The 12,523-nt window shown below is 43.8% G+C and overlaps 1 protein-coding gene across 10 annotated transcripts in view; it reads right to left on the bottom strand.

Moving 5' to 3' along the window:
• The window catches only part of pan2 (poly(A) specific ribonuclease subunit PAN2), a 115,264-nt gene that overhangs the window by 45,358 nt on the left and 57,383 nt on the right, over window positions 1-12,523 (bottom strand). For all 10 annotated transcript variants that reach the window (XR_009509009.1, XM_059956347.1, XM_059956344.1 and 7 more), the window contains exon 24: window positions 462-555. Coding sequence is in view for 9 of the 10 variants with exons in the window: in XM_059956347.1 (XP_059812330.1) it covers window positions 462-555 (94 nt within the window). In the remaining variant the exon portion in view is untranslated. The remainder of the gene's footprint in view (window positions 1-461; window positions 556-12,523) is intronic.

Raw genomic sequence — 12,523 nt, forward strand, 5'->3', positions numbered from 1 at the left:
AAAGCAGAGGTTGATAGGTTCTCAGTTAATCAGGGTGCCAAACGTTATGAAGAGAAGGCAGAAGAATGGGATTGACAGGGAGAGCAGACCAGATGGGCCAAATGGCCTAATTCTGCTCTTGTCTTATGATCTTTGAGACTCATGCACAGGTACACCCAAATTTCTCTACTCTATGCATATGCAATCTCTAATTAAATAACAGTCTGCCTTTTGAGTCTTTTTACTAAAGTGCATGACCTCACACTTTCCCCACATTAAATTCCATTTACCAAACTCATCAACTCACTATGTATTGAAATAGTTTCAAAATACAAATATCCTCATTGCAACACGTTCTCCCAACTCTTTGTAACTTCAATGCAATCAGCAAGCTTAATCTCTTAATCCTAGTAATAAATCACATTTCGAATGAAGCATACTGATCAAACATATCAAAATCCTTAAATTATACATATACAAACCTAGAAAATACCATGCAAGGAAACGCAGTGAAATCATCCTTTTCCGTGGCATGTGAAACAAATATACCGTATCTATCACTTGCTCCTTTGGAATCTGAAGATGGAAAAAAGAAAGAAAAATAACTTTACTCTGAAACTATTACATTTTTTAAAAAAAATAACAAACTCAAAATTTTCTTGGGCTGGATCAGCAATTTTATATCATGCTGAACAGATAGAGAAAAAAATTTTGGAAGTAATTTTTAATGCTGGAATTACTCAATTGATCTGGTGATGAATCTATAACCTGACCATGGCAACCTATAATATAAAGTCTTCCCACTTGAGAGGAATTTATTCAACTTGTGTTCCTTTAATCTTTGTTAGCACCGTTTACAGAATGTTACGATCATTGTAATAGTATTGTATTTAGGTGCTCTATCTGCAAAAGAAAACATGGCCCAGTTATCTCACAATAAACAATTCACAGAGCATAACTCTATTGAAAAGAAAATAAAGTCTTGCAACATTAACTCCAAAAGAATAAAGCAGTTGGGTTATACTTTCCAAGTACAATTTGTCTAAAATGGGCTAGATGGCACTGAAGAAACTGCCAGCCAGCTGCAGCATGCATACCAGTACATTCCTGACCTCCACACCTCCGTACTACAGTGCAAAGTACTGAAAGTCAACTGCAGGCATGGCCAAACTTGGACTCACCACTGAGGCATTCAATAAGTACTGAACCAAGGAGCCAAATGTATTTGGATTGCACCGGCTTTTGAACAAGCTGTAGCTGGCACATGGTGTAGATCCTATTGATGCAAGTAGGAGTGCCAATCTTCATTAACAGGTTTATTGAGCTTTTGGGACTTTTTTTCCCCTTGTACATGTTTCTATTTAATTAATATTTTAAATGTTTTCATTTTATTTTTTTTTAAATGGGATCTTTAGAAACAGTGAAAGAGTTTTCAACAGTACAAGCTATTAAAGATCCTCTTAGCTTTTTCTGTTCATGAGTTTATCAAGGAGCCAAAGTCTCGAGGCTGTTGGTAGCCAGGCAACTACAAAATGTTTAGCCAAGTAGGTGCAAGTATAGGCAGTGGAGTCAAAAAACTAGCCTCACTACAACTAATTTTCATCATGAAAAGGATTTCTGCTTCCAAAACTCCCAAGGCCATCTTGTTAAAAGTATTGCAATGTACTGGACTGAAATACTCAAGCAATTCAAGCATGAAAATCATCTCAGCTTGTCTGCACAAGCATAGATTAAGAGCAGGGTTCCTTCTAAATTGTGGAGGGAAAGCAAAGCAAGACCAGCCTCGCTTTCCAATATGCCCTCCCGTATTGTTAGATTACCATTCACTGCTATTGAAAAAAAGAGATAAATTACATCACAGTGGCTCTAGCAGAACATCACTGCAACATGAATCAGCACCTTTGAGAGGCAAAGTGGTGAGAAAATAACCAACTTGTCCCACAAGCAAATGAACCCAACTTCCACAACTTCAATCTGGTTTAAGATGGTGCTGGTGAAACACAGCACCACCTTACTGGCAGCAAACAAAATTATTAATCACACTTTCTGGTAAACAATCACTGCAATATCGATAGCCTGCAACTTCCCTTTTGGAGTCAAGCTTTTGAACTGCCTATACAAACTAGGACTTTTGCAGTGCGAACTGAAGTCTCAAAAGTAGTGCAGGGTAGTTGCATTGTGACATGTTAGGGCTGAATCAATAATAGACAAACACCACCTGCCTAAACTAACAACAGTTGTACTTCTTGTCAATGCTGAGTACACCATTTAAACAATCAAAGTCTAGGTTCAAAAAAGCATGTGAGCCTCTGGGATAATGCTTTCTACAAAAGCTATTTGGAATCAGGTGAGACCAACCAATAAGATGAGATTGGAGGTGTGAGTTGCAGAGGTGCCCTGCCCTATAAAAAAGACACAGTCAGGTTACTGACAGAGTCTGCTCCTCAAGAAAGATCTGCTTGTGTGCACCATACCTCGATCAAAACAACCTTCAGAGGACCTTAGATAAGATGCATGAAGCTGGAAAAGGCTACAAAAGCATTTATTTGTATATATTTTATTTCTTGCACCCAAAGGAGTAAATATCTTTATGTTGTGTCTCTGTCGCTATGTACAAGCAATAAGAAAGGGAAATGTGGGAGGATATTGCCCAAACACTAAAATTGTACGCTGAATTGTCCTGTATATATGTACATACAGTCAGATATGCAATCAGATCAATGTATATTGATCAATCTGATGGTCTGGTGAAAGAAGCTATCCCGGAGCCTGCTGGTCCTGCCCTTAATGCTGTGATACCGTTTGCCAGACGGTAGCAGCTGAAACAGTTTGTGATTGGGTGGCTGGAGTCCCTGTTGATCTTTCGGGCCTTTTATACACACCTCCTGCTGTAAGCATCCTGAATAGAGGAAAGTTCACATCCTCAGATGTGCTGGGCTGTCCGCACCACTCTCTGCAGTGCCCTGCGATTGAGGGTAGTACAGTTCCCATACCAGGCAACGACACAGTCAGTCAGGATGCCTTCGATACTGTCCCTGTAGAAAGTCCTGAGGATCTGGGGACTCATGATGAACTTCTTCAGCCGTCTGAGGTGAAAGAGGGGCTGTGTTGAGCCTTTTTCACCACACAACCAGTATGCAAAATCCAGGCAAGATATTTGGTGACATGTATACTGAGGAACTTGAAGCGACTCACCCCCTCGACTGCAGTCCCATTGTTGTCAATAGGGGCTGGCCTGTCTCCATTCCTCCTATAATCCATGATCAACTCCATTTTTTTTTGACATTGAGAAGATTGTTTTCTTTGCACCACTGTGTCAGGGCATTGACTACTTCTCTGTAGGCTCTCACCATTGTTGGAAATAAGGCCCATCAAAGTCACGTCACCTGCAAATTTGATCAGCACATTGGAACTCTGCGCGGCAACATATTTCTAAAGACCCGAGTGTCCATCAGTCCACAATAAGAGAAATTGTCTACAAATGGAGGAAATTCAGTACTGTTGCTACTCTCCCTACGAGTGGGTATCCTGCAAAGATCACACCAAGGGCATGACATGCAATGCTGAAGGAGGTGAAAAATAACACAAGGGCAACAGCAAAAGATCTGCAGAAGTCTCTGAAACATGCAAGTCTCTGCAAATGTGTCCACTATAAGGAAAACACTGAATAATGGTGTTAATGGAAGGACTCCACAGAGGAAACCACTGCTCTCGAACAAAACACATTGCTGTATGTCTCCAGTCTGCAAAAGACCACCTGGATGTCCCACAACACTTTTGGGACAATCTTCCGTGGACAGAAGAGACAAAAGTTGAACATTTTGATGGAAGTGCACACCACTGTTTGGAGGGAAAAAAGTGCACTGCACACCATCACCAAAACCTCATCCCAATTGTGAGGCATTGTTGAAGGAACATCATGGTTTGGGGCTGCTTTGTTGCCTCAGGGCCTGGACAGCTTACAATTGTTGAGGGAACAATGAATTCAAAATTGTATCAAGACAGGTACAAAGGGACGTCAGGGTAGCAGTCCATCACATGAAGCTTAATAAAAATTGGATGATGCAACAATGATCCAAAAAACAAAAGTAAATCAACAGAACAGTTTAAAAAGAAGAAAATTCATATTTTGGAATGGCCAAGTCAGAGTTCGTACCTTAACCGAATTGAAATGCTGTGGCACGAACTGAAGATGGCTGTTCTTGCAAGATATCCCAGAAATATTTATGAACTGAAACAATTTTTGTATGGAGGAATGGTCTGACATTTCTCCTCACCGCCGTGCAAATCTGATCAACGGCTATAGGAAACTTTTGGTGGAGGTTATTGCTGCTAAAGGAGATTCAACCAGTTATTGAACACAAGCGTTCACATACTTTTTCAGCGTGGACTGTGAATGATTAAACAATGTATTCAATAAAGACAAGTTCAATTGTTTGTGTTATTAGATTAGGTGGAGTTTGTCTATTATTGTGACTTAGATGAAGATCAGACCACATTTTATGTTCACAAACTTCCCTGCAACTCTTTGATAATAAATGTACTTGAACTTTAAAGATAGTTGAGTAATACTGGTTCAAGACTGGTATCTCAGAAGCCAAGATTTCAAACCCCAAATAAAGTTGAGAGGGAATTCAATAACTTTGACCATCTGTGGATTTACATAAGAAAAGAATTTCAAAAGCTACCAGATTGTTGTGTTTAAAAAAAAACACCTGGTTCAGTACTGCTTTTAGGGAAGAAGACAACACCCATATTGGCCTTTACGTGGTTGACACTCAAAACCCTCTAGGGTAATAATTCCCACTGTATCTAATGAAAACAAAGTTATGTCACATTATGACATAACAAATTCATAAACACAACACAAATCATACCGAAACCTATCTAACTTCCACATTTGAGACTGGAGCAGGTTGGGCTCCCCCTTAAAAATTACCAGTTTGTTTTCCTGGTATTTGCCAGTCATTATAAGATAAAAGGGACACAGCTGGGGAGAGTGTGTGGGTCTCCTTTAGGAAAAGGGAATATGACTCAAGGTATTCTCATTTAATTAAGTTAACAGTTTCAGGGGCTTTTTATATTTCATTTTTTTGGTGCTGGTAGACCTGCTTCAAGAAAACCTTGTTGATGTAGTGCAGCAAAAAATCAGACAGTTATCAAGGACCAGTGGCCACCCTTGTAGGTTAGCAACATTTAGAAAGGACTGGCAATGATTAGATTGCACACTAAGCAACACCATTGTGCAAAACTACTGCATAGCCAAAGAGAACAGCGAGTTAGTAACAAGGCAATACCAACTTAAGATCAGTTAAAGTATTTGAGGAGGGCAGACGATAAAGTTTAAGGTTCATTTATTTATTATCAAAGTTACAACTCTGAAATTCCTATCTTTGGGTAGCTACGAAATCAAGAAAGAAAAAGGATAGGAAATCTGTCCCAAACCATTACCAAATCATGCTCAACTTGCAAAGGCAATGAGATAATTACTTAGACCATAAGACATAGGAGTAGAATTAGGCCAATTGGTCCATCAAGTGTGATCCGCCATTCAATCATGGCTGATCCTTTGCCCCTCCTCAGCCCCACTCCCCAGCCTTCTCACCATAACCTTTGATGCCATGACCAGTCAAGAACTTACCAATCTCTGCCATAAATACATCCAATGACCTGGCCACCACAGCTGCCTGTTGTAACAAATTCACCACCCTCTGGTAAAAGAAATTTCTCCACATCTATTTTAAATGGAAGCCCCTCTATCCTAAGGCTGCGTCTTCTTATCCTAGACACCGCCACCATGGGAAACATTCTTTTCAGATTTACTCTGAAATCTTCTCAATGTTGAAAGGCCTAGACAATGAGATTCTCCCCTCATTCTTCTAAGTTCCAGCGAGTACAGAGCCATCAAATGTTCCTCGTATGATAACCCTTTCATTCTGAGAATCATCCTTGTGAACTGCCTCTGAGCCCTCTCCAAAGCCAGTACATCTTTTCTTCAGTGAGGAGCCCAAAACTGTTCACAATACTCAAGGTGGGGCCTCACCAGTGCCTTATAAAGCCTCAGCATCACATCCCTGCTCTTGTATTCTAGATCTCTTGAAATGAAGGCTAACATTGCATTTGCCTTCCTCACCACCGACTCAACCTGCAAGTTAACCTTTAGTGTGTTCTGCACAAGGACTCTCAAGTCCCTTTGCATCTCAGATTTTAAAAAGTTTTCTCCCTGTTTAGAAAATATTCTGCACACTTATTTCTTCTACCAAAGTGCATGACCATGTATTTTCCAATATTGTATTTCATTTGACACTTTCTCACTCATTCTCCTAATCTGTCCAAGTCCTTCTACATCATATCTGTTTCCTCAACACTACCTGCCCCTCCACCAATCTTTGCATCACCTGCAAACTTGGCAACAAAGCCATCTATTCCATCTTCTAAATCGTTTACATACAGCATAAAAAGAAGTGGTCCCAACACCAACTCCTGGGGACACCACTAGTCAACAGCAGCCAACCAGAAAAGGATCCTTTTATTCCCACTCGCTGCCTCCTACCAAATCAGCCAATGCTCCAACCATGTTAGTAACTTTCCTGTACTAGCATGGGCTCTTAACTTGGTAAGCAGCCTCATGTGTGGCACCTTGTCAAAGGCCTTCTGAAAGACCAAATATACAACATCCACTGTATCCCCTTTATCTATCTTACTTGTAATCTCCTCAAAGAATTCCAACAGGTTCGTCAGGTAGGATTTTCCTTGAAGGAAACCATGCTGACTTTGTACTATCTTGTCCTGTATCACCAAGTGCTCCATCACCTTATCCTTAACAATTGACTTCAACATCTTCCCAACCACTGAGGTCAGGCGAACTGGTCTATAATTTCCTTTCTGTTGCCTTCCTCCTTTCTTGAAGAGTGGAGTGATATTTGCAATTTTCCAGTCCTATGGCACCTTGCCAGAGTCCAATGATTTTTGAAAGATCATTTCTTATGCCACTACAATCTCTAACACTACCTCTTTCAGAACCCTAGACTGTAGCTCCTCTGGTCCGGGTGACTCATGTACTTTTAGGTCTTTCAGCTTTTTGAGCACCTTCTCTCTTATAATAGTAACTGCACCCACATGGACACTATCTCACTTTTTAAAAAATATACAGTATTTCTGTTTTTACACTTTTAAAAAATCCATTCAATATATGCAATTGTAAAGAGGGTTTCTTCTTTTTGTTAACTAGCAGGAATGCTAATTTACTGATAATGAGAATGGTACTCCTTTGTAAACCAAATGGGGATTAATGTTCTTTCTTCTGAGTCTGTAAGCTTTTGTTGACGGGCTTTTGGGGAGATCGGCGCGAGGGGGTCGAGAGAGAGGACGCAATGCTCTAAACTGGGCGAGGATCGGACCCCAAAGGGGGGTCCGAGGCCGGGAGATTCTCCGAGAAGGGGGGGGATGAAGCTAGATGTGCTTGGTTGACCACTCGGAGGGTCCTGAGCTGTTTGGAGAGTCGAGGAGTTCAGAGGGTCCTGAGCTGCGAGTTGAGGAGTTCAGAGGAGATCGAATGGTGGCCAAAAGACTTCAGTAATTGAGCTCCAACGGTTGTGCATGAAGTGGTTTGGACTTTGATAAGTTTGGCGCCTTTTCTTTAATTTTCTCTTCATATATACTGTATCGTTATTAATCACTTAGTTATAGTAACCTTTATAAATTGTACTCATTTAATCGCATATGGTGTACTGTCTGTTTTTGGGCGAGGCGGGGACATCACACAGCATCCACACCAGCTGATTACCCAGTGTGGTGGGGCCGAAGGCTGCTCCCCCTAGACGAGAACAAGCTGAGCGAGCCTGAGGTGACCCGGGGGTTACAAAGGGGGCTCGTCTGGGATTGATCTCTGTGGAAGCTGTGTGATCACCCTCTTTAAATTGTGTCTGCGGCGAAGAGCTGGTGTGCCTTTGTGGGTGTGCGATTGCTGGTTATTGCTGCGTGTGTGTTGGGTGGGGTGGCTGCTGTTGCTAGCCTGGAGGTCGTTGTTCGAGTTCCGACTAGTGCTGACGAAATGGTGGTGGGACCATGGGTTGTCTGTACTGTTTGGAGAGTGAGGAGTGACAGGTTGGGATGTTTCAGCAGTGGTGGGCTCCGCCCGGTTTTTGGAATAACGTCCAGCCCTAAAGGGGCGGAGCGGACCCCTCAGTTGTTGGGTGAGTGGCAGTGCTTGGCTGAGGGAAAGCGACAGGGACGGGTTGAAAGTTTGAGTAGGCGGGCTGGTGACTTTGTTAGAACTGTCAGGCGCAATTACCTTGAAGTGACCGCTGCCAGTTCTGGGAAAGTGTGGGAAAATGCGTGTGGTTCGACTGGAAGTCAAATGCCGCAGCTGGGGGGCTTATCATATCCGTGGCAGGAGATTGGTGGGAAGTTTTTAGGGTATCCCTTTTTGCCTAGGGGGGCAGATAAATTGCTTGTGGTGCCAAGGGGATCTGTCAAGGGGATCAGTTGTTCCGTTGATTCGAGAGGTGCCGGGAAACTTAGAGGAGGCCCAGTGGGGGAACGGCTTGGGGTCTCTGGGGGAGCACGTTCCCAGCAATGTACCAAGGAACTCCCGAAAGGAACAGACTCTATTCCTGAAGGCTTAGAGGGGCCATGCGCACAGGTGTTGTTACGGATGGATGGAAGTCAAGTTAAAGCCATCCTCGGCACCGGGGCGCCGGTTAAGTTGCTGTACAGTTTGTTTCATAACCGTTATTGGAAGCATTTACCCTTGACGACATTGAGGACTCTGGAGATTCGGGGTACCAGTGCCGGTGATTATCCAGACGACGGTTGTTGGTCAGTGAAAATGGAGTTCTTGGAGGCAAATGTGGAGGAGACTGAGGTTCATGAATCGTTAATGCTGATGTGTCCAGACCCTGTTGAGACGGGCAGCGTTTCTGTTCTAGAGAGAACCAATATCCTGCTGGTGCGCTTGGGGGCCTGCCCAGAGGAGGCGGGTGAGCGCTGTTTGGAGGCATTGTCGATGCATCCAGGGTTTCGAGTTGCTTGTGTGGACGTGTGTAGCAGCATTGGGCCGGTACCGAATTCAAACAAGAGCCAGTGGTGGTACGGCCTAGGGGAAGTATCTGAGGGTGAGACCCTCTTAGTGGACACTGCGAAATACCACGAGGGAGGGGAGTTGACTGCTGAAGACACATCGGAGAGAGAGGTTGCAGCGACTGGCCCCTGAAGCCGTGGAAGACGTAGGCAGCGTGTGTGTGGATTGTATTGCGTTGAAGAGGTGCACTGTCAGTGACCAGAATATGGCCCTGAGGGCCGGAGAGGCGATGGCCTGTCTGAGTGGTGCGAAATGGTTTAAGGTGCTGGATCTGAGGAGTGGATGTTGCCTGATCTCGATGAGTGGGGCCGACAAGGAGAAGACGGCCGTTATAAATTCCCTAGGAGTCTTCGGGTCCGAAAAGATGCCACAGGGCATATCTGGAGCCCTTGCAACCTTCCTGCTGGGCAGGTGGAAAACCATAGGGGATGTGGAGGCGATTGGAGTTTTGGTGTATGTGGATGATCTCTTGGTGTTTGGATTTGCCTCAGGAGAATATGAAGTGAGGTCGTTGCAGGAGCAGCTGAGAACTACCGAGTTAAAGTGTTTTCGGGACACGTGCCAGGGCTGGCGAAGGTCGCAGCTCGTGAGTGACTGTCTCTACGGAATCAAGTTTGAAATGAAGACTGAGAGACTGGAGAAAGCGATCTGGAACCAGTCGGAAGACTTACAAGTTGGAGAGAATGAAGAAAGTTGTCTGACTGAGGGTAATAGCAAACTGAGAACCCGGAGAGGGGAGTTTGCGGAGGTGAATAAATTACAGACGAATCTCAGAAGAGAGAAGCGGAAGCTTGAAGGGAACCTGAAGATGACCATCGACAGTTCAAATGAAGTGCAAAACCTGAAAGTTGATCTGGAAGAAGTCATGAGGAAGAAAAAGCTGGAGAGAAGTGCAGTGAATACTGAACAGGAGGCTGAAGAGACTGCGGGAGCAGTGCAGGCCACGTGTTTCCGTTTGGAGAAGAACGAACAGCAGCTACCGATCACAGGAATGAGGAAGAATACAGATTCGATGGATGATGTGCTGGATGTGTGGTACATGCTGCCTTTTGCTGACTTTCCCTCGATTGAGGAAGAGACCTTTGGCCCTTCTCCCATTGAGTCAGGTGTAGCGGGGAGGGTTAGCTGTGTGCAGTGTGGGGCATGAGTGAGAGGTTGAGAGAGGAGTTGGTAGTGGGCCCAAGGTATCCCCAGTTGTGTCCGAGCCTGAAGTGTTTAGGTGAGGAGGTACGGAGGCCTCAGAAGGGTTAGGGAACTCCCAGATAGTTGGCCTAAGTAGCGCCTGAGGAACAGGGCGTGAGGGTTACTGTGTGGGGAGGAGATGTCACTGTTTGTGCTTGGGTTATGGTGTGTTGGCAGGAAAAGTGGCGAGTTATTTAGTAGTCATGAGGACATGACTTTTATTTGGTGGAGGGAGAGTGTAAAGAGGGTTTCTTCTTTTTGTTAACTAGCAGGAATGCTAATTTACTGATAACGAGAATGGTATTCCTTTGTAAACCAAATGGGGATTAATGTTCTTTCTTCTGAGTCTGTAAGCTTTTGTTGACGGGCTTTTGGGGAGATCGGCGCGAGGGGGTCGAGAGAGAGGACGCAATGCTCTAAGCTGGGCGAGGATCGGACCCCAAAGGGGGGTCCGAGGCCAGGAGATTCTCCAAGGGGGGGGGGGGGGGATGAAGCTAGATGTGCTTGGTTGACCACTCGGAGGGTCCTGAGCTGTTTGGAGAGTCGAGGAGTTCGGAGGGTCCTGAGCTGCGAGTCGAGGAGTTCAGAGGGGATCGAATGGTGGCCAGAAGACTTCAGTAATTGAGCTCCAATGGTTGTGCATGAAGTGGTTTGGACTTTGATAAGTTTGGCGCCTTTTCTTTAATTTTCTCTTCATATATACTGTATCGTTATTAATCACTTAGTTATAGTAACCTTTATAAATTGTACTCATTTAATCGCATATGGTGTACTGTCTGTTTTTGGGCGAGGCGGGGACATCACACAGCATCCACACCAGCTGATTACCCAGTTTGGCGGGGCCGAAGGCTGCTCCCCCAGACGAGAATGAGCTGAGCGAGCCTGAGGCCACCCGGGGGTTACACAATTGATTTAATTGTTCATTTATTATGTTTCATTCTATTTTTCTCTCTCTCTGCTAGATTATTCTGATTCTCTTCCTTCACACACTACAATATCAGGCATACTGCGTCTTCCACAGTGAAGACTAATGCAAAATACTCATTTAGTTCAGTCATCTCCCTGTCCCCCGTTATTATTTCTCCCGCCTCATTTTCTAGCGGTCCCATATCCACTCATTTCTCTTTTATTTTTAACATACTTGAAAAAAAACTTACTATCCACTTTGATATTATTTGCTAGTTTGCTTTCATGTTTCACCTTTTCCGTTTAATGATTTTTAGTTGCTCTCTGCAGGTTTTCAAAAGCTTCCCAATCCTCTATCTTCCCACTAATGTTTGCTTTGTTGTATGCCCTTTCTTTTGCTTTTACAATGGCTTTGACTTCCCTTGTCATCAGCCACAGTTGCACTATTTTATCATTTGAGTATTTCTTCATTTTTGGAATACACATTTCCTGCACCTTCCTCATTTTTCCCAGAAACACACACCATTGCTGCTCTGCTGTCATCCCTGCCAGCATCTCCTTCCAATTTGCTCTGGCCAACTCCTCTCTCATCCCACTGTAATTTCCCTTACTCCACTGAAATACTGCTACATTAGACTTTACTTTCTCCCTTTCAAATTTCAAGTTGAACTCAATCATATTGTTATCACTGGTTTCCAAGGGTTCTTTTACCTCAAGCTCCCTAATCGCCTCCAGTTCATTACATAGCACCCAATCCAGTATAGCTGATCCCCTAGTAGGCTCAATGACAAACTGCTCTAAAAAACCATCTCACAGGCATTCAACAAACTCACTCTCTTGAGATCCATTACCAACCTGATTTTCCCAATGGACCCGCATGTTGAAATCTCCCATACTATCATAACATTACCCTCTTGACACACCTTTTCTGCTTGCTGTTGTAATCTGTGATCCACATCCCAGCTGTTGGGAGGCCTGTATACAACTGCCATCAACATGCTTTTACCTTGTAGTTTTTTTTTAAAAACACAACCCACAAGGATTCAACATCTTCCGATCCTATGTCACATCTTTCTACTGATTTGATGCCATTTACCAGTACAGCCACACCACCCTTTCTGCCTACCTTCCTATCCCTCCGATACAACGTGTAACCTTGGACATTCGGCTCCCAACTACAACCATTCTTCAGTCATGATTCAGTGATGGTCACAACATCATACTGACAATCTGTAATATTGCAACAAGACCATCCACCTCATTTCTTATATGACGTGCATTTAGATACAATATCCTGAGTACCGTATTTGCTATCCTTTCTGGTTCTGCATCCCTAATGCACTGATACATACCCCGCTGGCTGCAACTAAGTAC

Source organism: Hypanus sabinus, chromosome X1 (assembly GCF_030144855.1).
Source record: "Hypanus sabinus isolate sHypSab1 chromosome X1, sHypSab1.hap1, whole genome shotgun sequence".
Taxonomy (NCBI): Eukaryota; Metazoa; Chordata; class Chondrichthyes; order Myliobatiformes; family Dasyatidae; genus Hypanus; species Hypanus sabinus.